The sequence below is a fragment of the Anas platyrhynchos genome, chromosome 7 (assembly GCF_047663525.1).
Source record: "Anas platyrhynchos isolate ZD024472 breed Pekin duck chromosome 7, IASCAAS_PekinDuck_T2T, whole genome shotgun sequence".
NCBI lineage: Eukaryota > Metazoa > Chordata > Aves > Anseriformes > Anatidae > Anas > Anas platyrhynchos.
This window is the reverse complement of record NC_092593.1, coordinates 21,401,713-21,429,577: the sequence shown is the minus strand read 5'-3', so window position 1 is coordinate 21,429,577 and position 27,865 is coordinate 21,401,713. Positions and strand designations below refer to the sequence as shown.

Genomic DNA, 27,865 nt, shown 5'->3' with positions numbered 1-27,865 from the left:
ATTCTGTTCTGTTTTGCAGAACTTCAGAAAAAAGAATCACATATTGTGTGTGTGGTGTTATTAACCTTACTAGAACGAGGATTTTTGTTGACTTTGATGATGAATTCTTGCCATGAATCAGAGTTGTGCAGTCAGATTTCCTCTATGTCTCTAGAGGCCTGATTCAATATCCTCCTGAAAATATTTTTTCCATTTGCAATATGGATTTTGCTCCTTGGTGATAGGTCTCTCTCTTTTTTTTTTTTTTTAAATGATAATGAAGTTATTTGTGAAAGTTGTGTATAAAGAGGAAATCTGACAAATAACACAACTGCTTTCTCTTTCCCTTTTAAATCCAGAGGAATTTACCCACTCTGCAATCCGATTTGGACAAGTTACACCACTGGAAATAGATATTCTCTACCAACTTACAGATTTATACAGTGTTACTGGGTAACTTATAATAATTAATTTTATCATTTAATAATGATATTGCTGTTCTCTATGCAAAAAACCCCTACTCATTTTCATCTTAATTTAAAAAAAATGAGTGTCTTGTTGTATTTCTTTACAATAATTTATTTAATGTAAAATGAGTTTGGTGTATGCATGGATTTTCTAATTGAATTGTGTACATCAAGCATAGGTATTAATTTTCATATTATAGGTATACATTTAAAATAGCAAAACAAATTACTGTAATCCCCAAAGGCTATAATACACTGGTATTTTTAACTTTATTGATGTTTCAGGAAAGTGTTCGCATGTGGACTCTTGGATAGGAACACCTACCCAATTGTATTGTTTAATTTTGATTGGCAAAATGGTTTAATTTGTGAATTATATCCTTTATTACCCTTTATTACTAGTAATCAAGGACTCCTGAATAATCTGAGGTCCCTTTATCTCCACTTAACAGCTCTAAGAAGAGAATGACCTTCAAACTCCAAGAATTCTTTATGGCAGCATAGCAGAATTCTTAGATCTGTATTCAAATATGACAAGTGTTTTTTTTAAACTCAGGATGTATTCTGTGAGGTGTGGCCAGGAATACTGTATTGAATATGTTTATTTTATCTAACAGTAATTTACTTTCCTCTGTCTTGTGTTAAGGCGCTTAACTCTGGCAGATATTGAGAGAATAGCACCGCTGGCTGAAGGTGCGTTACCTTACAACTTGGCAGAACTACAGAAGCAGGTAGGTAGAAGTGACATATATATACAAATAAAATTGCTGAAAAGAAGTGCATGTTTATGTACATGCATATGAAAAGTTTAAAAAAACAAAAACAACGTACTTAAACAGATACCAAAGATGCGGAATGTGCTATAGGGATAGAATTAGGACACAATATTGAGTGTGTTTCTAAACAAGATACTAGGTGTCATATTGAATGATGGCCTATTCAGATAAAAGAATGTATAGAAACTTGGATTCACTTCACTTCACAATCTAACATTGTAATTATACAATTAATTAAAAATAGTAAAATATATGAGTATTAAATGCAAAGCTTATAAATGTCGTCTTTTTTTGAAAAATGTGATGAAACAATTGGCTTAGCCATTTATTTAAACAGATCATTGAATTTTACTCTACTTCCTGGCTCTCTGAGCTAGACAGTGGAAGGGGAATTCAGCTTTATTGAGATTGATGAAAAGGGTAGAATTAGAAGATGGAAAATAACAGTAGTAGAAAGTTAACCTGCTGTTTTACCAGACCTTTACAGTTATCGCTCTATTTTAATACACGCATATATAGTACAGCATAAGAGTCCTAGACTGTCCATTAGGATTTTTAATATAAATTGTTTCACACTTTTATGGTTATTTGTACAACTGTAAAAAATAAAGAATTAGGACCAAACATTGTGCAAGTCTGTAGCTTATTGTTTAGACTTTCCATTATAGTTACTGGGTACCATACTGCCCACTATCAGGAGTATTGTTAGCAAGTTTACATGATAAGGATGTCTAGATTTGGAGGCTTTATCTTCTGTTTGGTTTTGGTTCGATATGTAATTGAGAAGTTTTCTTTTGCAAGCAGATATGTCTAATGCTAGTTAAGCTGTGATTTAAATTTTACCTTAACCTTCTTCTAAGGTTGAATCCAAGTACTACTGATATCAAAACTAGCAACTTGATGGGAAGTCTCTTTTGCTGTGCATAGAAATACTCCGTTCTGTTCTTTTTTATTTTGGGTATATGCTAGGGGAATCCTTCTTCTGAAGCATTTTGTAGGTGATTGTTCTCAGTAGGGTTACTCAGAGAGGGAATTAACTCAAGTGTTAATAATGTAAAGCTAATTATGCAGTCAAGAAAATCCTTGAAACAGGTACACAGCAGATTCAGAAAGGAAGACATACGTACATGGTGAATTACGTGGTTACATAATTATTCAATACACAGATCATTAACACATTGGTATTTATTATGCAAAACAACAAAAAAGGTAGGATATGATCTTAGAAGTTTCTGATGCACGATCTTTTATTTATTTTTACTGTTAGAACTTCATAAGGAAGTACAATTCCACATAGAGCTGTACATTCCCAAGTAAGCTTTACTAGAGAATACAGTAATGTCCAGTGTTCATCTGAACCAGGGCGTTTTGCTCCAAGGATGTCTCCATATCCTTTTTCTCTCTGTAATACATGAAGAAGGGTAGGATATCTAATTCTTAACATCTTGTATGAGTGAATCTCATAATTCTGACTAAACACATCTTTGTGTACTCAGGAGAGAAATACAGTTTTTCATTGTGAAGGTTTTTCCTACAGTGTCTGAACAACTCCAGTTCTCTCAGTCAGTGTTAGAAGTCTGTGGTGCCCATGAAGACACCCAAGGGCTCTGATTCCCAAGTATGCGAAGCCTGGTGGAGGTTGAATTCTGCTCACAGCTGCCTTGATTGATACACAGACAGTAGAGCTTCTAATGAATCAACTGCTATACTGCCACATCCAGCAGCTCAGCCTGTATGGTGAACTGAAGCTGGTGATGACGTGCATTATAATACTTCTCCTAAATTGCAGTGATTCAGCAACTGATTCCCAAGTAGCTCAGTCATCTGGGTTGTTGGGGCAGGAGGGCAGACAGCTGCCAGTAGTGACCTGGCAAATCCAAGCTACACCATCTCCCAAAAGGTGAAATTCAGTTCCTCTACCCTGTACAGATAGTACTGCAGTAAGGTGTTCTGAGTTAAAGCAGGCAGCACAGTGCAGTGACAAAACCACCTATGCCTTGTTCACCATGTGAGAGTCCTGTATTTGCCAGTGGATGAGGGTCCCAGGACCCTCAATAAAAGCTTGTATATACAAAGCCTGTCCTTTTTCAGCTCACTTTTGTACATGCTACAATGAGTTTCCTCTAAGTAGGAACCTTTCTATCCACTAGAAAATCTAGGATACATCTCAATGACAGGAAAATCTTGAATTAGTTCAACTGCTGTGGTGAAAACATTCTCCTACGTAAAATATAGGTAGTATGTGGGACTTGGAATTTATTCTGTTTACTCTTGTGACAGCTTGGTCATCCAGTTGTCTTTCAAACAAACTCATCTGAAACACAGTGTCTGATCTGTTCTTAATGTTACCGTTCTGTTGTCCTTAAGGAATTAGATGTATCTGAGGCAATGAGATACATGTATGTGTCCCAACCCTACTTAGCGGTAACGGTCTTCCTATGGATTCCTAAAGACAAGAATGACGGAATTAATTGATGCAGAGATGTGTATACGTTTGTCCAGACTAAGGAGAAGTATTTTTTATGAAGTTTCATAACTGCATTCTTAACTGCCAGCTTTAGTTTTAATCAGTGTTTTTGTGGCACTCACTTTTGTGAGTAGATTATTAGGAAACAAAATACTTGTCTCGTTGTATTTTACACATCAGAATTACCTGTGTAGCTCGACACTGTTATGAAATAAGCTCGCTGAAAAAAGTGTCACTCCTCACTAGAACACATTCTTTTCATGCTCTTGCAGTAATACATTATGCTTTCATCCTGCTCTGTGTTCTGTGTTAACAGCGCACAGCAAAAGGAAAGTTCTTTCATTTTCTTCATTTTATAAGGAGCGGTCTTTTACTGGGCCTTATCCTAAGTTAATCTTTTATTACCTGATGTTGTGGTTTAACCTGGCAGGCAACTAAGCACCATGCAGCCATTTGCTCACTCCTCTTCCCCATAGTGGGATAGGGGAGAGAATCAGGGAAAAAAAAAAAAAAAAGGTAAAACTTGTGTTGAGATAAAGACAATTTAATAGGACAGAAAATATGTCCAGCTAGGGCTCAAGCAGGGCACCACAAGAAGCTGAAGAGTCCTTGGCTCTGTATGAGCACTGCTCTGCAACAACTAAAACATTGGTGTGTTATCAACATTGTTCTCATACAAAATCCAAAACACAGCACCATACCAGCTACCAGGAAGGAAGTTAACTCTATCCCAGCTGAAACCAGGATATTTAATTTAACTGTATTAATACAATGAAAGATACCCATTTGTGAAAGAGAGAATATCATTCCAGTGAGGTTCAGCTGTCACTAGAAAATGAAAACAAGTCTCTAATCACTTCTATATGGTTTTAAGATCCCTTCTAAAAGGAAAATTAGATTTTTACATGAACTCACTCCATCTTTGTAGATTTGGTGGAAATGGAAATTAGTTTGCTTTCAACCATGTTTACTTTATTGTCAGTTTTTTTCATTGTGTAAGATTTTCTTAAAGCCTGGCAGCTGAATATCCTATGGGGATGACAGCTACAGTAATTTTCTGTTTATAAATATTCATGATTTGAAAGCTATAGCATTAATTACATTCATTTGCATATCCATCTGAACACACAAGTAAACTGCAAACTTTGTGAACGCTTATCTAATAATATAAAAGTGACATTTCCTTCACAAAGAATTTGATTTTTAACATCCAGTGATGTATTCATTAAGATTTATGTCTGAATGTAGTGACTGGATTTTGATGAGAACTCTGGAGCTTCGTAGAAAAAGAATAACCTTAAAACAGCTAAAAGGAAGCAGGTGTGCTAATGTACCAGAAGATTTTTGTGGAATGAAGAACCAGTCCTGTTTCATTTCTAAGTCTTTTGGGGGTATTATTATTGCAGGAATCTTTTAATTACATGAATCAAAAGATACCCCTGTATTTTGGAATTTATTTTTGTGACTATTTTGTTGTGATTTTTTTTTAAATCAGGAAAATTTAGTGTTTTGAATAGTAAATTTTTCAGATCTGTTGTTTTTCTTTACATTTCATTTGATTTATGCTTTTTATTTTTTTAATAAACTGTTCCACATGTACAATTTATAATTTTTGTGCTATCCAGATTTTTTCTATTTTCTCTGTTAAGCTGTATTGTTGGGGAGGAAAACATCTTGTCGAAGAAAATGGTAAAAGCTGTATCTTTTTCTTCTGTGGAAAAACAATATATTTTTTACTAGTAAGGAATGCATCTTAATCTTACAGGCCTTTGTCCTATATTGTGTACACACAGTGTAACATTATACAATAAAGGCACATTTTCGCACATTCAGTGTCAGCAACCCTGTTTGTACCAGCACAAACAGGGTTGCTGACACTGCAGAACGTGCTGTCTTTCTGTGGATGTTCCACTTTTCAGAGCCTCAGTAAGCTGAACATAAATGAGTTAAGAAGCCTTGGTGAATTAGCTGTGAAATATCTGTGTGAAATAATCTTTGTGGAGAATTCAAAACATGCATCGGGGCAAATCTCTCTGTAGCTTCTGAGGTCCATATCAATCCCAGCTGTGCTGTCTGAAATGCATCTGCAAATGATACAGGTTGCTACTAAGGACAAAAAGGTGGTTGTGTTTGGGAGGTGGGCTTTATTTTGTTTGCTTTAATATGGGTTTTAACTTCTAGTATTTTGGCTAGTTATATAACTGAGAGAAGTTGTACTACATAATATAAATTCTTCTCTAATGCCCTTATGTATGCTCAGAAGAAAACTTGGATCATTTTGTGTACTTCACTGTGCAAGTTTCTGAATACTTACATCTTGTTTATCAGCTATTATATCTAATAAACATCTAATAATATGATTATGAATCTCTATAAATATTTCCTGTAGAGATTTGTATTTATTTTAAACCCTAACATATTTATAATAGTGTATGTGATTGAAGTGAGTGAGGTCATCATTGTGTCTGTAAGTCATCAACTGTTTGAAAAAGTCTTGCGGACAATGCTTTGGGGAATAATCGACTTTTTTTTTTGCTTGTTTTGAAGGTATTAAATGTCATGTTTATGTTATGTGGCAATGTATATGTGATCTTAAAATATTTTACCATGATGATGGATGGCGCCTGTGAGATACAGTATTCTTTTTGAGATACTGAGTTTTATTTGAGACAAAGGGGGGTTTCCAGGCCTTGCAAGTTCAAAAGCAACAGAATAAAAAACAACAAACTTGATTTCTATATCTATCTACTTTGTCTTGACCACAGTTTGTTGTTGTTGTTGTTATTTTACCAGGAATGTGTAAGGAAGAACATGTTATGAAAGGCGTGTTTGAAAAATATGCTTTACTCATTAGGGATCATGGAAGTTAGATGAGAATGACTTTTTGTCTCCTTAACATAAAGCTACGAATTTTTATCACATTCTTTCCTTAACTTCACAAAAGCCAATTCATAGGCATCTTTGTTTTCCCATGCAGGTTTTGAAGTATCATTTTTTCTTTTATTTTCTTTACACAGCAATCTTATGGAGAGTTAGGCAGGCCTATCTGGCTCCAGGTAGCTGAGTCAGCTTACAGGTTCACTTTGGGCTCAATTGCTGGAGGTGAGTAATTTGTCTGGTTCCTATTTTCAAACCTGGGTTAGTAGTCTGTCTTGTCAGACTACATGGGATCATCTCAAGTGCATTTCTCGGTTATATACATGAAGAATTGGAGGGCGGAACTACTTCTGGTTATGCCATTCCTTTATCGCTTCTGTTCTAGTATTCCTCACAAACAGCTGAAACCCTTCAGGAACAAATTTATTTACTGGTAGTTCTCATTGCTTCTTTTCCTGATTTAGTTGTCTTTGTTCTGGACACATGTTTTTATACAATATATAATAAATCCATTCTCATTGAGACTGTTTTCTGGATTTTCAGTATTGTCCTTTCTTACTTCCAAGATGCCAGAGACCTTACCATCTTATATGTTCTTTGTGTTTAAATAAATGTAGAAAATAATCATAATTATATACAAACCAACAATGATGTTGCAGAAATAATACTTCAAATACTTTCTCATAGCTGTTGGTGCTACGGCAGTATACCCCATAGACCTGGTGAAGACTCGTATGCAGAATCAGCGTTCCACTGGTTCAGTTGTAGGAGAGTTGATGTATAAAAACAGCTTTGACTGCTTTAAAAAGGTTTTGCGTTTTGAAGGCTTTTTTGGTCTTTACAGAGGTAAGTGAATAAAATACATGTATCAAGTTAGGGATTTTCTACTTTTTTTTTTTTTTTTTTTTTAATACTTCAGGAACTAGTCTTACGGGAAAACTAGGAAACTTGATACCATATGCAATTTTGCTTCTGTTTCATAGAGCTGAATATGTAACTTCCCTTGAGCACTGTTCATCATAATTGCTGGGAAAAACCGTGCCTTTCTTGTTGTTGTTACTGATTTGCTCCTTGGTGCTTAGATTGTTTAAAGTCCTAATCTCTGTGGTGTGAGTGTTGTGGACATGATTATCTCACAAATTGAGGATTGTGGCTTTTCGCTGGAGGCGAACATCGGGAGTAGATTAGCCTGTGAGGAATGAAGATCAATTTTATGGCAAATATTTTTTTATTAAAAGAGAAGAAATACAGTCATTTTGAAAGGTACTTGTTAAATCAGATGTCAGTCTACTTAAGCCTCATACCTTTGCAGGTAGCGGGACTACTGTGAGCTAGAAATCACAGCCTGCAATTCATGTTGCAGTTTATGTATCATATTGTTCTAATTTACTTTAAAAAGTAAATAATGTAACTTATATTAAAAAAAACACTCTTCTAAAGTACAGATTAAGAATTCAAAGCAACTACTTATCAGATCAGTTAGAAAAGGTATCTTAGTTATCTTATTTTAGTTTAGGAGAAGGTTTTGAAGTAATTTTTATTGCACCAATAAGGTGACTTACGTGAAGGTACATACTAGTCAGTCTTATCTTGTTATTTAGTTGAATTCTCTTATTAATTGTCATTTCATACAAAAAGCACAATTTTCGTAAGGATCTGTACATCTTTAGTTTATTTTTTTAATTGGAGAAAAGTAACTTCTGTGATGGTCACAGCCTTTTATTCTGCATTGCAATGTGCTCTGTCCATGAAGACACTGGTCAGTGCTAGTGTCCTTTAAGGACAGTATCTGAGAAGTCTTTGCATGTCTATGAACGCTGAGGAGTATTTGGTGATGTTACAGGATTTTGCAATGCAAGCAAGTAGAGGGAGGAATAGGTTCAGTGAATGTTAATGAAATAGCCGCAATCTCTGTAAATTATGATTTACTAGTAAATTTCTTTCCATTTTTGTTGCCAAATTTTTCATTAAATACTCTGTGAAGTTGCATTTATGACTCTATTTCGCACTTTGATTTCTACAGTGCTTTTCTGTAGTACTGATTCCTTTCTCCCTCCTGCACCCTGACATGGTTTTGCACAGCAGCTCCTAAAGCTGCTTACATGTTATTTTTATTTTGGTTTTCTAACCTTTGGTAAATGCTTTTCATTGATAAGTTAAAAACAATGCCTCTCACTTGAGGAGAAATGTGCTTGTTTTATGGAATGTCAGCTTGTTTAATTTTTTAATAATATGTTTAATAACTGTCTTTAAGATTATTTAGCATAAAAGGTTCGTGTGGTTCTTTTGAAAATATTATGTGTAATGGTCAGCATGTTTCTAAGGTCTTGGATTCAGTATTGGAGAGTATTAAGCTGAAGCAGCAGAAATGTTTACAGAGTCGACTCTCTGTAACTGTGTTCTTATATTCCTACACTGAATTATCCTAATAGTATTCCCATATAATGGCACAATATACTTATTTACTGCAGTTTAAAAGATAGGTTTGAATGGATATTGCAAAGTTTATATTTTTAAATACAAACTTTAAATTTTTGGTCAAGAAAATCATGATACTTGAATCCTGGCATCCAGCTTCAGAACTAATTACAAAATATTTTCTCAGCTCCCTTGCTAGTCTATGGTAGAATACAGAGTGCATGTGTCTGGGATGTTCAGCTGCATGTAAAGGGAGGAGGCAGGCTGGAGGGGAAGTTGTTTTGTGGTGTTTTGTCTGGTAGTTTTTTTTTGTTTTTTTTTTTTTTTCTTTTTAAGTGTAGGCACTGCAGAACTGGATTTTCTTTTCATGGTAGATCAGAGATTCAGGCTGGGAGGGCAGCATTTCTTTTTGTTATTGTCAACCTTTCTTTGTATTTAATAACTACCTTTCCTCAGCATAGTAAGTCTGTAAATCGCACGGAAAGTACTGTGTTGGAAGAAAACACTACAGTGCATATATTAACTGCTGCTCTTTCTGCTTCAGCTCTGAGCTTCCTTTTAAGGAAGTACTAAAAAAAATCTACAGGCTAAGAACTTCTGGGAATTTTGAATACTTTTCATGAATTTTTAGCTGTTACTCTTTTCACTTAATAGATAGTGGAAAGCTGCATCATTATAGTTTTGTTGATGTTGTTTGATATTTGATATAATTAGCCTGGGATTTTTTGTTTGTTAATTGGCAGACGTTTCTGACAAATTGATATTCCCCAAGCACGGAATAACACTAAGAAATGAACACTTTTAATAAAGATAAGCTCTTTAAGTTTTATAATCTTATACATATGCCAAGATGAGTATGGAGAAAATGGATTTTAAAATAACAGATGCTGCTATAATCTTGTATGTTAGGAAGTTAAGACTGCCATCTACTGATTTTTTTCTTAAACCTATTAGTTCCTAGAAAGGTGTATGTGCTTTTGTCAAAAGGCAGTTCATTTTGATAGCAGCTATTTTCCAGGAGCAAAAGCCTTTCAAAATTGGTATCTGCCAACTAATGCTTCCCCTTGGCAAGATAAAAAAAATATTTAATAGTAAGAGAGTTTAAAGAATTTCATTTTGGACTGAACTAATGAAAATCTTTCATTTTCTTTGTTGACAGAAGCCTTCAGAAATCTCAGGTTTAGTGAGCCAAATGGACAATAGTTGATAATGTATATATCTCATAATTAATCTCCTATTTTGAAAAGTAATTCAGAGCTTTATGGGAAAATGATATAAAGGGGCTAAAAAACTCTAACTAAAACTTAGATTAACTCTTACATGAGTAGACATGTATAAGGTGTTTATTCGGTCCTTTACCTTTTTACCTCTACAGCAACAGCATCAGGCTCGACTTGGTTGTAGAAGGTGGCTCTGCTCACCCTTTTCATTACAAATTTCAAAAAAAAATCTTAACATAAAATCATATAGGTATGAATATGCAGTGCTCTAGCATCCTCGCATGTATAAATGACATCTACCTCAAAGGGTAACTGCCATATACTTAAAAGGGTATCCCATGTGCAGGAAGGCGTTTCTGTAGAGCTCTTGTAAAATACTAGTTTCTTTATTAGGAAGATAATGTTGCCTTATGATGTCTTTGTTTCTATAGGCTTGTTACCACAGCTGATAGGTGTTGCTCCAGAAAAGGCTATTAAGCTAACTGTACGTATCTTTTTTATTTTATTTTCTGGCATCTTTTCGTTTGTTAACATGCACAGGATTTATTTCCTAAAATATGTGAAAGATGCCCACTTAAAAGCACTCTAATAAATATGGTTACACATGTACTTGATAGAGGTTAATAACGAGGAGGAATAACTTTAAACTGTGTGTAATTTATTGTATCTTCATTAGGTTAATGACTTTGTTAGAGACAAATTCACGAAGAAAGATGGTTCCATTCCACTCCCTGCAGAGATCCTTGCTGGAGGCTGTGTAAGTATCCATCCTGTACTATTTGTTCCTAGGAAAAATTGATTCTCAGTCATGTGCAGTACAGTTGGAGTGGCAGTTAATGCATGTGCTTTGGTGATTTGAACAGAACTTTTTTTTCCCCATTCACAAGAACTGAGGAAGTACTTTAAGTTACTTCATGAAAATGTGTTCAGTGAAAACTGAATATAGTCTTATCTTTCAGATAACAGGTCTGAACGAATCTTCAGTTTAAATTACTTTATATAAAATGTACCTGCATTACTCCATACCCTAACTACATCCCTCATCTAAATAGTTCAAAAACAAATTGTGATTTCATTGAGATGGAGAACTCTATTTCAGCAGATCTCTAAGCAAGACCTAAGTGGTTGGAATTGATATTGATGATAGATTTTTTTGTTTGTTTTTTGCACATTGGATAATTTTGTTTGTGGGATTCCCCAACAGTTGTTAACCCTATAAAATGTTTAAGGCTTGAGTTAGTTTTCTTTTGTAGCAGAGAACACTAATAACTTCCAGTTGAGTAGGCTGACAGGCTGGTATAAAACCTCCTCAGCTTACAACAAAACCTGGGGCAGAAAGGTTGTTGACCTCTGCAAACTTTTAATTCAAAGAAGCAGCCCTGAAGGGAGGCTGCTTATAGTTCTGCCTGATTGAATTTGGCAGCCTGGTACATGCTTGAGTCTTCACCTGTCAGTGTACAAAGTTTATTTTCTGAGAAATGTGAGAAAGCAGCTGTGATGTATAGCTAGCAAAAGACTAACCTTTCTTTTTGGAAAGCTCAATAACACAGAAAGCACATACAAATCATTTGTAACAGAAGTGAATATAATTCATTAGTGTTCTTCTCTGTGTTGCAGTTAAATTCACAGTTTAAATTGAACAACTGATAATTATATTATTTTTACATTCTTTTGTACTGAAATGTGTAATATTAAATACAAACTACGTTAAAGGTGTTTTCTCTTCCTGATAGGTACTCCTTTTTGAAAATAACTTCTTATTGTCGTACTGTAGTGAACATACAAAAATCAGGGAGAAATTTTAGTTTCAGATAAGCTTTTGGAAATTCATATGCTTTTGTGAATCTAAGCAGATCTATAATCTGTCCAAACACAACCCTTTCTTCTAGCTGATTCTATTAGCTGATATCCTCAAAAAGGAGAAACATTTTTCACTCTATTTGGGAGAATTTTAGATTAAGTTGGCCTTTGTAGGAGAGGTGTTGGTCACAGTTTAGGAACTTCAGGGATGCTTTTCTGTCTGCACTGATGCTTAATTCCTTTTTAACTATTTCTCTTTTTCCTAGGTAGCAAATTTTTTATTAGTAAGCCTACAGAGTTTATTCAAAAGGTTTGAAAGGAACAATTGACTAAGGCAGTATCAAGTTAATATGTTTGTCTCTCATGTCCTTTTCATCCATTGTGATAGCTCTCTTATTTGTTGATTTACTTGGAATTAGTGTTGTTCATTGTATGCTTTTTGTTTGTTTGACAAAATACTACATGAGACATAACCAACGGTTATACTCAAGGATGTAACTCGTGTTACAGGGGCTTTGTGTATGCAGGGGCAGAAAAGATTTTCTGTTTGGGAAATACTACCTTTCTTCTCCATCTTTCCTTAATTCTGTTCCTCCTCTATTTGTTAGTATAAATTATGGGTTACTGTGGCACTGTTTGGCTTTTGTCTGTGCCAAAATCACTTTCAGTATCTGCATTTGGGTAGCTTTTTATTTGTATTTGTGTGGCATTTTATAAATTGATACTTAAATGTTTTGCAAATAGTAGATTATAAATAGACTGAATTCAAAACATGCTTTTCACCACGTTATAGCATCAGAAGAAACTGCATTATATCTGTATGTAGTTCTGAGAGGTGTACTTCCTAATATCTCTGCCCCTCACTTACCTGTGCTTAGCATTTAGCCTTCTCTTGATTAACAGCAATAATACAGTTCATCGTATGAAAAACATAGTGGGACTGGTAGTGGATGAGCTAGCCATATTTTTAGCAGTTTTATAGAGAGGTCTTCCTCGCCTTTGAAAGTCTGCCTCCTTTCAAGCAGTACACATTGTGCACACCACTGTCCTCAACCTGGAATCAACAAAATTCTTGTGAGGAAGTGGTGGCAGTTTGGGAAATACTGCAGCAGACCTAGCAAATTCTCCTCTCTGGATGGCAGTGCTGTATCAAAGGCTGTGTATGGTGTTACAGCCCTCTAAGATTCACAAATGAGGACAGGTAAAACCTTTGACATTAAAACAGTAGTGATTCAGGACAGCCTGCACACAGCTCTGGATATCCTCAGCTCTGGAGCGTTTGCAAGAAGTGCCGTAGCACCCAGCAAAAGGACGACCCGCAGAAATGTGTTTCCTCCAGAATCAGCAACTCCAAGAAGACTGCATTAAGAAGATGCTATTTCTGTCTCACTGGCTGTAAGATTTTGGAAAAACCTCGTGTCCCCAGTAAAAGCACAAGTCTCCGTTCTCATAGCTGTTAACAGAGACATCCACCCAGGCACTGTTTGTACGGTCAGCTGCCTGTCAGTTGTCTTCCTTCCTTACTGCAGGGCAGGGACCTCCCGCAGTCAGCCAGTGCTCTGTGTTTCTTGAAACTTACCTGCTAGCCGCTGGGCAATGTAAATGTCATTGGGAAGTGTAGGGTCCGCTCTGTCAAAGCCCAAATATTCCCAGCTGCTCCCAAGTTGTGGCTGTATTTGAAATCTGCAAAACAGCTTGTGGGGCGGCTCAGTTACATCGGTCAGGTCATACCTGTCAAGGAAAGGGTTTCTGGTCACTGATGGAGGAAACTGATATCCTATCTTCCTACCTTCCTGAGAGTTTACTGGTTTGTTAATCATCAACAGCACTACCCATGCTTAGACATGTTCTGAGAAAATGATTTCTTTCCCTACTGTTACTGTAATTAATTAAATTACATTTCATTGTAATTCAGTGATTAGCCTGCATTTCTGCATTTGAAATTTTCAGCTACCATTAGCTTTGAGTTGCAGGGAGACTGAGTGAAGTTTTGGCAATGCTTTCCTGTATCCTGACAGCAGCTGGGGAAGCAGAGAGCTCATAGCTGATATGGACAGTGCTACCCAAAGGAACTTACACACATGACGCATGTGAGTACGTCATGAAGGGCAGGGTGTTGTGGGGTAGCTGTTCCTCCTCAGCTGGGCAGGGAAGCTGAAGTCAACATCTAATGCTGTATAAATGATACATAAGTACTGTTACAGCAGACAAAGATGCTGTGAAGTTACACTGTAGTTCCTATGAGTTACGTAGGAAAAAATGTATTCTTCCCATCAATGAATTGTGCATTGCGCCTGGTATTTTGAATGGATGAATGGATCCCTTTTCATCTGAAAGACTTTTCTGGTTTGTGCTGCAGGAGGTGGGTGCCAGAAGGAAAGGGTCTAAGAACCCTTCCTGAAGGTGTAGGCAGTGCATCTGTTGACAATTAGGAGTGGGAGGTGTGTGTCTCTGTGTTTGCATATATATACACAGAGGTCTACTAAAATGTACCATTGATTAGAACCTATTATGTATTTAAACATTAAATCTAACATCTAGTCTAACTAATTTGGTGTATTTGTAGATAAATAAAAATTGTCTATTTGTATATACATGCATACAGACAGACGTGTACATGATTTATTTATAAGGCAAATAGATATGTCATAATTTAAAATACTAGTTTTTTATTTAACATGCACAAATGCAGAATTTTAGCTGCCATACTACTACTCTTTAAAATCTTGAGGATAATCTACCTCTTTTGATATACTTTAAACGGATAAAGTTAGAAGCAAAATTGAACTTTACTGCTTTGTCTTGATCTCAGTGGCAGGCATTTAAAGTCAGGGAGAAATTTCTTGTTCAGTAAAAGAGGCAAAAGCTTGCTACAGGTACATGAACAATGAAAGCTTTGCCTTGAGAAAGAACTGCAAGTCCTTTTGATGTTTTTAGAATAGACTGCTTCAAGTAACATCTTATTTTAGCTGCTTGTATGGGACGTAGTTGTGGTCCAGGATGTGGTAGTTTCAAAAAGGAAGGAAGGAAGGGCTCGAAATAGGCCTCTCCCCCTTTGTAGCATATGCCTCTCGGGTGGAATTGGAAAGGGCAAGAGGTCTCATGTTGCGGGGTCATTTGTGTATTTCCTTCAGCCTTTGGCATGTCATGAGGCGTTTGCTGTGGGATCTCAAACTACATCTTTTCTCTCATAACCTTTGCTGTCAGATTTAGTTCCTTTATTTGCTCCTTGTAGAGTTATTTTACATGACATTAAGGTTAAGTAGAAGCTTTTATTACTGGTATTTTTGATGTGTATGAATAACCTCCATTCAGAAACAAATTTGTCAACCTTTTTTAAAGTGTCTGTTGTAATTTATGTGTGAAGGGAGGTTTTCTGGGGGGGAAATCTAGGTTTAGTGCACCTTCTCCAAAAGAAATTGAAGGACTGCAGCATATACCTCAGTGAGTATATACTCATGTGCACGTGTATTTAAAAAACATAGCTGACAGCTGAAGTAAGGTATTTTGAAAAAGAATGATGATGATTGCCCGTGATTTGCACAGAAGCATAGAGATTTGTATTGTGACCCTGCACACTGCCAGTTCATTTTTATTTGGAGATGCTTTGTGTCCTTCTCTTCTGCATCCTCTTCTGGAGCACTTCCTCTGCTGCTGGAGAGCCCAGGCAGAACATGCCCTCCACTTCATTTATCTTCAGATAGGCAAAGATCTTCTTAAAAACAAAACAAAACGAACCAACCAAATAAAATAGAGCTCTCGCTCATTTCTTAAAGAGCACTCAATGAAAAAGCCAATTTTCTTGTTACATGTTCTGTGTTAAAGTTCATGCTTGTCTTGCCTGTCCTTGTACTATGGCTAAGGACCTAACTCATTCAAGCAGCTCCACTGAATTCAGGGCAACTCTTCATGTGAATCAAATTACTCCTGTGCAAAATGTTTGCTGAGCTCCAGACATAACTGTATCAAAAATCTAGACTTGGACCGGAGCATTTGTTTGTAATATGGATTGTTTAATTGGGTATCTTAACAGTTACAGCTTTTTTAAGAAAGCTGCTTATTAAGAGGTTTGTCAACAAATGGGCATATAGGAAGAGTTATTTTGGCTGCTCTTCAGGATGTGCAGATTAAAAATAAAACTATTAAATAAAAAATTAAAATATATCACATTAAAAATAAAAATGGATTTTCACATACATATGTAAAGAAATAATGTATATTAAATAGGCAGGTAGCAGATTATTGTCTGGAAGGAGTGAATTTCTAGCTTAGTGTCTAGATTTTAAGTTATTTGAATGTTTTATTTTTTGTAGTGCATCATATGATGTAGTAAGAGCATTGTGCTTAATGTTTTATTTACCAGGATTTTAAAAAATATTAATGTGGGGAAATTGTAAACATCTGAAATTGTTATTTTCTGGTTAATGCAAGATCACAGAATCACAGAATTTCTAGGTTGGAAGAGACCTCAAGATCATCGAGTCCAACCTCTGACCTAACGCTAACAGTCCCCACTAAACCATATCCCTAAGCTCTACATCTAAACGTCTTTTGAAGACTTCCAGGGATGGTGACTCCACTTCCCTGGGCAGCCTGTTCCAATGCCTCACAACCCTTTCGGTAAAGAAGTTCTTCCTAAGATCGAACCTAAAACTCCCCTGGCGCAACTTAAGCCCATTCCCCCTCGTCCTGTCACCAGGCACGTGGGAGAAATAGGGTTATTGCTTAACAGAACTTGCCAGATAAGATTTTTTTAAAATTTTTTTTTAGATTGAAACTTGTCCAAGCAGGACAGTCATTTCATCTTGCATGCATAGGTGTGTATAAACGATAGGAAAGGGTAAGTTGAGAAGTAAACAGTGTCTGAAGAACAGCTTTGGACATGAGTGCTGTCAGGGAACCCAGAAAACTCAGAGCATTAAGTCCAAGAAACAGAAGAGGGGATCATTTTACCTGTTTTGGGAATCCCAGTGATCCCAGTTGCAATAACGTCCACAAAAATGTAGGCTTTGATTTTTTTTTTCAGAGGGGTGAAGAAGTGAGAGAATAAAATCAAGACTAACACCATAGATTGGTTATTTGAGCAGAACTGCCAGAGATATTAATCCCCACTGCAGTAATCACTCAGAAGCAGGGGTTGATCTGCCACTGTTTGGATCAAGGTGTGTTAGTAAGTCCATAACAAAGATTTTTTAAAATGTCAATAGCGAGTGAAGTAATAAACAGGGCTTGCAGGATGCCAGTACACTCGGCAGAGGTTCAGTGAAATGTCTGATGCTTGGTCAATGAAAATTTTGAGATTTCATGCTCCTACATTCCGTAGACACTACCTGAGTGCTTAATCATTCTTGGTAAGAGCTGTTGAAGTCCTGTTCTCAAGTCTAAAATAAACTTTTAAGACATGTTCCAGGGCTTGTCTCAGTTTATTGTGCCTGTTGCTGGAGGGAGGAAGATGGTGCTATAGCCAGAGACATAACAGAAAGGATTAGTGTTCATTAGTTCTGAATCAATTAGCAGAGAATGCCAGGAGGTGTTAGTGCAGACTATTGATATTTTTTTGCATACACACACACAGCATCACAAAGAGAGTTTATTTCCTGGGCAATCTAGAAGTGAGGAAAAAAAAAGCATTAATTGCAGATATTCTGCATCTTTTTTCTTCGTTAATGTTTGATGGGTTAGAGGAAAAGATCAGGCATTCATATGGAAGAAATGCTGCTTAAAGTTGGTTGTGTTCAAGTGGCTGTATACCATACATTTTAAGGAAATGGTCTCAATTTTTAAATCAACAGAGATGGCCTAGAAAAAAGGGGAAAAAGCAAGTTAGTAACATTTATTTGTTTTGTGATGAACCACACACTTCTCCAGAGGTGAATGGTAGGTACCTACAGCATGCCAAAGAGAAATCTCTGTCATTTTAAATAGGTGTACGCATGTACCTATCATATGGAAACTGAAACATAGCTCTTTGGTTAAAGTGTAGAATCTGAAGCTGCTGTGCAGCACTATTGATAGGAACAAGTAAGTAAGGCAGTCCATCAGCACTGTGTAAAATATCATGCTCAGAGAAAGACATGACTCCCATTTTTATTCAGTATCATATTTTGAAATGTTACTCTCCCTATTTAAATTTTATATTTTGTTTCCAATTAGAACAATTAGTCTGCTAAACAAAACTCCAAACACCTTTTCTAATAATTTAAAATTAGACCATTAAATGCAAATTTACCTTTTAAACAGCATCACCACTAAATGCTAATAGCATGTCTACACATTGGTGATGGATTATTATTGAATAAACATAAGGTCTTCTTTGTAAGTGTTTGATGCTCTAGTAGCACGAGTGTAATGACAATTTTAGTCTAGTATTTAGTCTAGTATTTAGTATTTATCTGATAGACTTTTACACAGTTTCAGGACTTTTAGAAAGGAGAATAGCAGAGACAAACCACATTAATCACCTTAGTGGAACATAAACATAGAAATGTACATGAATCAGGATTTTGTACAAAACCATGATTTCTGATTTGGGCCTTTAACTTCCAGACAAGTGCTTTATTAACTGTCATAGATTTTTATATGAGAATATGAGCCAATGCAGCAAGAAGTGAAGGCACTCAGCACCTTGAAGAAACCAGCGTGTTGCCACGTGCTCTAGTAACGCAATTTACTTTATTTTTCTTTGGGTTTGCAGGCAGGAGCTTCACAGGTCATCTTCACTAATCCGCTGGAGATTGTAAAGATTCGGTTGCAGGTAGCAGGAGAAATTACTACAGGACCCAGAGTCAGCGCCCTCTCTGTTATTAAAGATTTAGGTCTTCTTGGTCTTTATAAGGTATGTGTTTCTGCTTTGAGTGACTTCATTATAGCTCTGTTAACCTGTTTTATGCTAAACCTTTACAGTGTGGAAACAAAAACTGTGTTAAAAACAAAGAAACCTTTTGAATTTAAAACCGATTTCTTCCTGCAGGGCAGCCCCACAGTGGAAAACTGAAGAAAATCCACTTCTATATTAATGGCAGTGGGATACATAAAAGTACTCCCCCATTCTATCCTCTAGGCTTTTATACCAAGCTATAGGGAGTCCTGTATTGCAGACCTGCTGGCTTCTGGCACTGATAATTTCATTTGGTGTGGTTTTGTGAAAAGTTTCTTGAGCTTTCCCTGTGTGTTTTTCTCACATGTATTTTGAATCTGTTATCTCTATTGTTATCTTTGCAGCAGGATATTCTCTTTGTCTTAATAATTTGATGGTAGTGAAACAGTAGTAGAGTTTAGTAGGATTCAGATTTTTAAGAAGTTAAATGGTGGGATTTGTCAATAACGAATTCCACTTAAAAAAGCCTGCACTGTACTGTACTTCAGCAGAATGCCAGTCAACAGATTCCTTCCCTGCAGGTATACTTACTACCATCATTATAGATCAGGTGTAATGGAGCAGAAGCTATTAGTTTTCTTAAACAAGAAAGAGTTCTTCCTTTATCTTCTGTCAGTGCAACGGGTAATACGTAAATTCAGCAGTTATGTTAGCTGTGCACTTACAAAACATTGTTTTACCTGATTTGTCCATAGACCTGTAATAATACTATAAAAACATAAAATTTACTTCTAGAGCTGAAGCTTTTGTTTAGAGTTCAATAAAGCTGATTCATGACCATCTCATTTCCTAAAGATCACAGGTGTTTCGGTACATGGGGCAAAATTGTTATTTCTATTTGCAGTAATTAAATAACTGAGCTCACTAAAAAATGTGCTGTTCTTCAGAATTGCATTATCACTTGTGAATAACTGCACAAACTCATTTTAGAGAATAAAAAATCTGCATGAGAAGGCATAAATTTTGTTTTACCAGTGTCTCCTAATTAAGCCACCAAGCTTTGTAACGTGTGCTGTCTGTTCCACTTAATCTAACCACAAAGGGTGACTGGCCTCAGGTGGGTGCCCTGTGTGGAGGCTGCTGTCTTGGAGCATTGTTCTACCTGTATGCTAGTTTGGAGTTCAGGCAAAGACTGCTGGTTTTGTAACATGTGCGCTTGCAGAGTATGCATATAAGATCTTCAGATACCTAAGTGATCATTTAAGCCATGTACAGAAGGAGTTATTTTAGTTGGTAAAAGACTGATGATTGAAGTTACTAAAGGAAAAATACTAAGTATGTTTGATTAGGAGCATTCCACTGTTTTTATAGCATATGTAGTTCTTTTAAGGAACTCTTTTCATATCAGCTTTTGGCTGGGAGCTCTGAGTAGGAGCTCTGAGTAGGAGTGTTGTCACAGGCCTAAAGGTTTGTCTTCCTGTATCTTCCCTTTATTGAAAAACTTCCGTTTTGTAACTGCTTACCTCTTTTTGCTACCCTTTGGCACAGCATCTTCAGTCAACTAGATGATGATCAGTATGAGGTCTTAAGAAACCTAACTGATACTTCAGTAATGCTTTCAGGGTTGGTGGAAAAAAGGGCATGCAAGGGTTTGTCTTGCTGCTTCCATGGTTGTGGGCTGTTGTCAGAAAGACATCAGGACACACCTTTGTCACTTTCTTTATTGTGTTTGGACTCATCACATCTAAAAGGTATTTATCCTTGGTACTGATGTCAAAATTGATGTTGCTTAATGAACTTAGATGTGAACCTTGAGGCTTCCTTATTCTAGAAACTTGCATGAGGATATACTTTAGACTTTTTTTTTTCTCCAAGTTCAATTCTGCATCTTCTGTTTCCTGAAACATTTTATTTTCTGTTATTTAACCAGTGGATCAAGAGAGCTGATACTTCCTGGGCTCAGGCTGCTTGCTGGATATCAATTGTAACCATATTTACAAAATTTACTTGTATTATCTCTCTTCTCTGTGACAGGGTGCCAAAGCATGTTTCCTCAGAGACATTCCCTTTTCTGCAATCTACTTTCCTGTTTATGCTCATAGTAAACTGATGCTTGCTGATGAAAACGGCCATGTGGGAGGGCTTAATCTCCTTGCAGCTGGAGCCATTGCAGGTAATTCTGTGAATGTTTTCTAGAAGCAATTTTTTTCTTTTAGTAAGTAATATTTAATATTCATTCGGTAGCCCCATATAAAGGAAGGGTATGGTACTATTGTATCTGATTTAATCTAAATTTGATCACTGTTATCCTTAGTGGGAGGCAATGTAATTTTGATGAGAACTAATTACATTTGCATAATGTGGATAAACAGCGTAATGCAGCTCAGCAACTTGTAGTCAAATTTGATCTGTCTGTCTCAATGGGGTTTTACTTGTTACAGTGCTCTCTGAGTTGAAGGCTAATTTGAATCTTTGATGAACATAAAATGGGATATCATAAGAGCTAAGAAAAAAAATGACCTATCTAGTTTTGGATTCCTGAGTAACTTAGTCCAAAGGCAATTGCCAAAAATAGGGCATTACTTTGTAAAGAAGCTGAGGTGAAAATATTGCAGTGGGCAATTTAAAATACTTTAAAGACTTCCCAAAAATGTTCAGTATGAACAGAGTAAGCAGCCGTGATAAAAAGTTATTTTTACTAAATGGCAAGTGGTATAATACACTGAATGTAGGAAGTGTAGTGATGGGTATTTAATAACGTGGATAGAGATGGCCAGATTCTGCTCTGTTAGGTATAAGTTTTCTAGGGTGAAAAACAGGTAACTGCAGAATCTTGATCACGAACCATTTGGCTTTGACTTCTGCATGGTTTAGAAACACCCTTGTGCTAAACAGACCTTTTGTTACTGGTTACAGTCATGAGGAATAGCTATATATATGTGTGTGTGTGTATATACATATACCAATCATGGGCAGTCTGGGTGTAAGCAGCTTCCCATACTGGACTTGATGCAGAGCTTGACTATACCTGCTTTGCCAGTTGTCTACGTTGCTTGTGTCAGGGTGGAGAGAGAGAGACCAGCTAGGAAACCAGTAAAAGCAGTTAAAGCACTGTTTACTCTCAAGTAAGACAGAGCTGTCAGATAGGGGGAAAGTTCTGAGTACACGTTAGTATTATTAACATATATCTTAAAATAAAGACTCACTTTTTATTTTTAGATTCCAAACTTCACAGTTTCTCTTTGCTTGATTAGTGTTTCTGGGTCATTCAGATACTAAGTGATGAACCGTATTATAGAGGTGTTTAGATCTTGTAGGCCTGTTTTTTATATCCTGTACAGGAATCTGCGTTCCTGAACTGCAAATTTCAAATTCCTGATTGCTTGATCTATTCATGTTTTGCATGCACAGCAGGGAAGAGTACAGCCTGAACATATCTGCCTGCAAGGGAAAATCTGCATATGGCTGCTCTTAGCATGTGCTTTGCAGGCTTAACTAACTTGCTCCTGTTCTCTGAACTGATCAGCAAAGCTTGTGAGAATTCATGATCACCTGTGAAAATCAGGGACTTGTTAAACTTTTAATTCATTACTAACTGATAGTAAAAGTTCAACAAAAAGCAAAAATCAGTTCAAAATTCTAAGTCAGTCAGAGTATGTTCTTTTAAGAGAGAGATAATTCTGAATACTGTAAAATTTCAGAGATATCACAGTTAAATACTGTGGAGTACACTTCAGAAAACTTTTTCCTTTCCTTTAACTAGAAAGCTGAGAGTGGTGCCTTTGAAGTGGAGATACGTTCTTTCATCACTGTTGGCTAATATCACACTGCTGGTACTAAGCAGACTTGTCTAAAATCTTCATTGTCCTCAGTCTTTTTATGGCTTGCCTAATTGAATTAAGCAGCATCTATTCTCCTGCAGAACAGCCCAAAAAGCAGTACAGAAATAATTATGTAGAATATTCCTGGAGAATAGCTAATTTCCTTACTAACACTTCTAACAAATGGATGTGTAAGATTCAAGTTCCCCTATCATCTTTATATAATTCAGAGTATTTTGTACACTGCACAAATACAGCAAGATTGAAAAACTAATGATTTGTCATGGATCTCTGATTGCATATAGGGCATGTGGGGTTAAAAATGCTTTATTTGAAAATACCAATGAGATGGTGAGAGAATTGCTGTTAATTTTTTTTTTTTCTTTACTCTCATCTATAGCCTTTAAGTTTAGAAGAAATGCAAAGGATTATACCAAGAACAAGTTTATATTAGCATCAAGTATAAAAACTTGTATTTTAGTAATCACCTGTTCTTGCAAAAAACAGTGAAGTTTGCAGTTTTATTTTTCAGTTAGAAGTGTTTCATCTTTACAAGAGTCTTTGTGCAAATTAAATGTGGTTTTCTTCTAAAAGGTGTGCCTGCTGCTTCTTTGGTAACCCCTGCTGATGTCATCAAGACAAGACTGCAAGTGGCAGCTCGCGCTGGTCAGACAACATACAGTGGAGTTATTGACTGTTTTGGAAAGATTCTAAGGGAAGAAGGCCCTTCGGCTTTTTGGAAGGGTGCTGGAGGTGAGAAGTGCACACTGAGTTTTGAATTACAACTGACCCCAGTTCTCTAAATTAGCACGTGCGTTATTAAGGACTCTAGAACAGTATTTACAAGGTCTGATTTTGAGAAATGTAACTTACCATTTATTTAAAAAGATACTTAGTTTCTTTCTTGAGAAACTCCCTTGTTTGATTCTATGATTTGTAATATTTAACAGCTCGTGTGTTCAGATCGTCGCCCCAGTTTGGTGTTACTTTGGTCACATACGAGCTTCTGCAGAGATGGTTTTATGTCGATTTTGGAGGCCTGTAAGTCATTAGTTTGCTTTTTAACTTGCACAAAAATATCTGCAAGGTTCAAAAATCTTACTTTTTTTCATGCATGGGACCACTTAAACTTGGGGACTTTGAGCAGCTAGTCTTAAGAGTTGTAGTACACAGAAAGCAGATTAAGAGATTAAGAATAATTTCATATGTATTTAAATACACTACATAAAATTTGTTTCTTCGCTGTAACAAGACACTTTGTCCTTCTTACCTGTGTCACAGGAAGTTATAACGATTTACAAAAGCTATCAGTAAAAATGTAACTTCAGTTTTGGCCTCAGTTGCCCATTAAGTAGTGCTCTGAAACCACCCTCAGCTGACTATAGAAGTGAATTAAGGTCATCTTTAACAATCCTGCATGCTTAGGCAAAATCTTTAAGTACTTACTCTGTATTTTGTAAAATTTAGGCTTACCTGTAAATAACAAAAAGGCTTTCTTTCTTCTGTCTTCAAACAGCAAACCTTCTGGATCAGAACCTACACCAAAAACTCGAATTTCAGATCTTCCCCCTGTTAACCCTGAGCACATAGGTGGATACAGACTTGCTACAGCTACATTTGCTGGTATAGAAAATAAATTTGGTTTATATCTTCCAAAGTTTCGGTCTCCTAGCACTGCCTCAATCAAAAAGCCAGCAGCTGAATCCTGAAGACATCTTTCAGCCTAACAAAGTGATGCAGTGCTAAAAATTCCCAGAAGTAGTACTGTATTTTTTCCAGTCAGCTGCATGTTGTTCTAGTTGAACCGAGCTTGCGCATTAAATTACTCCTTTCTAATATTAATATATACACATGCATTTATTTGTTTATGAACTAGTCATTGGCACACAAACTGACTGAAGCAGTGGTTCTATGCCTTATTTTTAACTGGTGGCATGAATCGTTAAGACGACTTTGCCTTGCACAGCTTGCATTTAATGTTACTGTACATATTGTACATCTTTGTACAGAGACATCATGGCATCTATACACATACGTTTATATAAGGGGTAGTGCAGTTCAAAATAGTTTGAAATGTACAGAATGTTTTGAAAGCTTTTTGTTAAGACTCATGTGACAATAAAACGTTTAAAAACATATTAAGTTGGCTCATTTTTTTGTTTGTAGAAAAGCAGACTGATTTTTTTTTTCCCCCTCCACAGATTAGGGTTAGGTATTTAGATACAACTATGTAATGAAGTTAATACAGCCTCTGAAGAAATGCATTTTACTCTGACCTAGTTACAACAGAATTATTACAATGATGGCTTCTAAGTATAAAAGCACACAGTAATTAAAATACTGCATGTGCTCATCTATTTTGCAGTACTACTTTGTTACAAAGAATTCCCTCAAAATATATAATGCTAACTCTGTAATAGATCTTAACTCTGTGGTAGCATACTTAAGATGCATTTGCCAGTTATTAAGACTCCTGAATCTTTACAGAATTTATTATTTGGAGTGCTCATATTTAAGTATGAAATTACACTAAGCCAGTACAGTAATCTCTAGTACTACCACATTCAGAAGTAAAACTACTAAGGGTTAGTACATGGAATTTTTAAGAACAGCTGTGGCCAAGTCTCACTATTCATAGCTAGAGAATGATGTAGCTCTCCTGTGTCATGTAGGAAATCGACTTCGTAAGTATCTGACAAATTAATATTAAAGACTTCTTCATTCTGAGGTCCTTCCTAAGCAAAGTGACATTTTTACCAGCTGTACTTTTTACATGAGGAAAAGAAGCGTTGCACGAAAAAAAAAAAAGGAAAGATCAACCCACCTCTCCAGGAGTTACTATTTGATTTTAACCACCATGTGAAAAAAATAAATGCACAACTATTAATAAAATTTCTCCATCTTCTGTCCAGGAAACATCTGTAACTGTAGTCATATGGAAGTGTAGTCTACCTAGAACTAAGTCACATAGAAGACAATGCATAGAGATTCACATAGGGAAAATGCATAGAGATTCACATAGGGAAAATAAATAAATCCAGAATTTAAAGTTTCCTTAAGAAAAATTGAAGGCATCTTTTCTATTCCAAGATCATTTTTACACTGGAGAGACTTTATAACAAATAATAAATTCTTTGTATTTTGTTAGATGAATGCAAAAAAAATATCTGAATTATGCAAAACTGGACAAACTGCAAAAACTAGACAGAATGAATTCCAGTTGAGTAGAATGCTAAGTAAAAGGAAAGGAGAAAGGAAAAGCTTCAACTTCTTCTGGCTTATTTTTAGACTTCCGGCAAACATTTTCTTTGACAGTTTTAAAATCCAAAATGTCAGTAGAAACTGTAAATATCTCCAGTCCTAAAGGAAAAGAATTTATGCTACCCATACAAGTAGAGAGGAGATAGCTGGGTTTCTAGCCCTGCTTATTGAAGTATGTCAGTCTTCAATCTTTAGTTCTACGTGTTTCTTTCAGGGCTAAAGATCCTGGAGAACAGTGTACACTTGCAGTATAAACTGACTTAAGGTCATGTTACTTTCTTGCTCAGTTGATAATAGACCACTATGATGAATTTTAGCCAGCTTATGAGGAAACTACTTAAAAACTGAACACTAGGAACATACTTCTTCAGTTCTAACCTGGTGACAAGATACAGCGTGCCGAATAAAATATATTCATACCAAATAACACGTACTAAGCTAGAGGTAACAATAACCTTAAATCAGGAGCTTGATCACTATGCTGTAAAATGCATATAACCATATTAAGAGTTTTCCTCTTTTCTTCCTGTTAAAAAAAAAATTACCTGTTCTGTGCAGTTTTCTAGACACAGGCTTCCCAGGAACACTCCCATATCTGTGTATTTTGTTGAGATACAAACATGCCAGGTACCCACTGGTATTAATCTTAGTCACAGCTTGTTGACTGACTTTATCAGCCTTGGACGACTTTCCAGTGTGAGAACTCTCACAGCTCTAAGACCGGACTGCATGGCGCCCAGGATGATCATTTACAGTAACTAGCATCACTATTCATCTCTTAACATTGCAAACAGGGTTTTAAAGCTTTCTTTTATCTGTACATAACTGTTCTGTGAGGGAAGAACACAAGCAGGAATGAATACAGAACAATATTGTTAAGTCAGAAAAAGGTTTAAATTATTTAAAACTAAGCCCATTTGACCCGTATTTTTATGCCACAGTCCATCACAATAAAGCCTTATCTACTGGATTTCTGAAAATAGAAGTCTGAAGGAAATGTATTATTAAATGAGAAGCGATGGGGAGAGGGGGAAAGGACCTTCAGTTTGTTAAGAAATCTTGTGCCTAAAGGGTAGAAATCATCACATGACGTGCCTGTTCTTTATATAGTTCACGTGTTTCTCAACCAAACAGCTGCTGTCATAAGGTTGAGGAAAACGTACAAGGCAAATGTCAAACTCAACAGCATGACTTTGCATTGAAAATGGAGTGTGGACTTCTGACAAGCCAACACCAACAGAAGCAGACATTTCACTTTCAGACCCATGGAGAAAGTGAACCTCCTTAAGATAGAACTGCTGCCACTACTGCCAGCGTCTCTGAGCCTCATAATTGAGGCAAACCAGGTGAAACAGGAAAAGCATGCCCCCATACCAAGAATAAACAGTGTGAATGCTTCTGATTAAGCTGGAATATAAACCTGTATTCCACTTTTAAGCATATAAACCAGCTCTTCTAGCAAAATGACGGTTTGCAGCAGAATAAGAGAAAATAAATTTGATAGTTCTGACCTAGAGTCCTGTGCTGTCAAAGGGATCAATGCCACTTTAATGCCTAGTTGGTACAAGTCCAAATTTTTACTTAAAGTTATATAAAAAAACTCATCTACTTACCCAAAGCTGACCAAAAAAACCCAAAAAACAACTTGATGGGAGCCTTCGTAGTGCCCTAAGAGAAGTATACTAAAAAAATATTAACAATATAATAATATTACCATTAACAAAAATTGTAACCATCCTGTTTCCAAGCCACTGAGAAGTTTGTTTCAATGAAAATGTTAAAAAACGGTAAGAAAATCTTTCTTAAACTGAATATGGAAAATCAGGAGCAAGTCTGATGCTACAGAAACTAACGCTTGAATCTTAACGCTTCATGATTTGGAAAAGCTACTGTTGTTAAAATTTTCCTTTCTCCTTTTTGCTGATTGCTGTGGTAGAGTGGATGTTGGGGGTGCAAAACTCC

At 36.2% G+C, this 27,865-nt stretch overlaps 1 protein-coding gene across 5 annotated transcripts in view; it reads left to right on the top strand.

Annotated features, from left to right (window-relative positions):
• SLC25A12 (solute carrier family 25 member 12) overlaps window positions 1-24,780 on the top strand; it is a 50,185-nt gene extending 25,405 nt beyond the window's left edge. For all 5 annotated transcript variants that reach the window (XM_027461853.3, XM_027461855.2, XM_038182574.2 and 2 more), the window contains 11 exons: window positions 339-432; window positions 1,093-1,177; window positions 6,707-6,791; window positions 7,254-7,412; window positions 10,636-10,688; window positions 10,881-10,961; window positions 18,699-18,839; window positions 20,856-20,994; window positions 23,237-23,395; window positions 23,593-23,683; window positions 24,159-24,780. In XM_027461853.3, the coding sequence (XP_027317654.1) occupies window positions 339-432; window positions 1,093-1,177; window positions 6,707-6,791; window positions 7,254-7,412; window positions 10,636-10,688; window positions 10,881-10,961; window positions 18,699-18,839; window positions 20,856-20,994; window positions 23,237-23,395; window positions 23,593-23,683; window positions 24,159-24,351 (1,280 nt within the window). In that variant the 3' untranslated portion in view covers window positions 24,352-24,780. The remainder of the gene's footprint in view (window positions 1-338; window positions 433-1,092; window positions 1,178-6,706; window positions 6,792-7,253; window positions 7,413-10,635; window positions 10,689-10,880; window positions 10,962-18,698; window positions 18,840-20,855; window positions 20,995-23,236; window positions 23,396-23,592; window positions 23,684-24,158) is intronic.
• The last annotated feature ends 3,085 nt before the right edge of the window (window positions 24,781-27,865 follow it).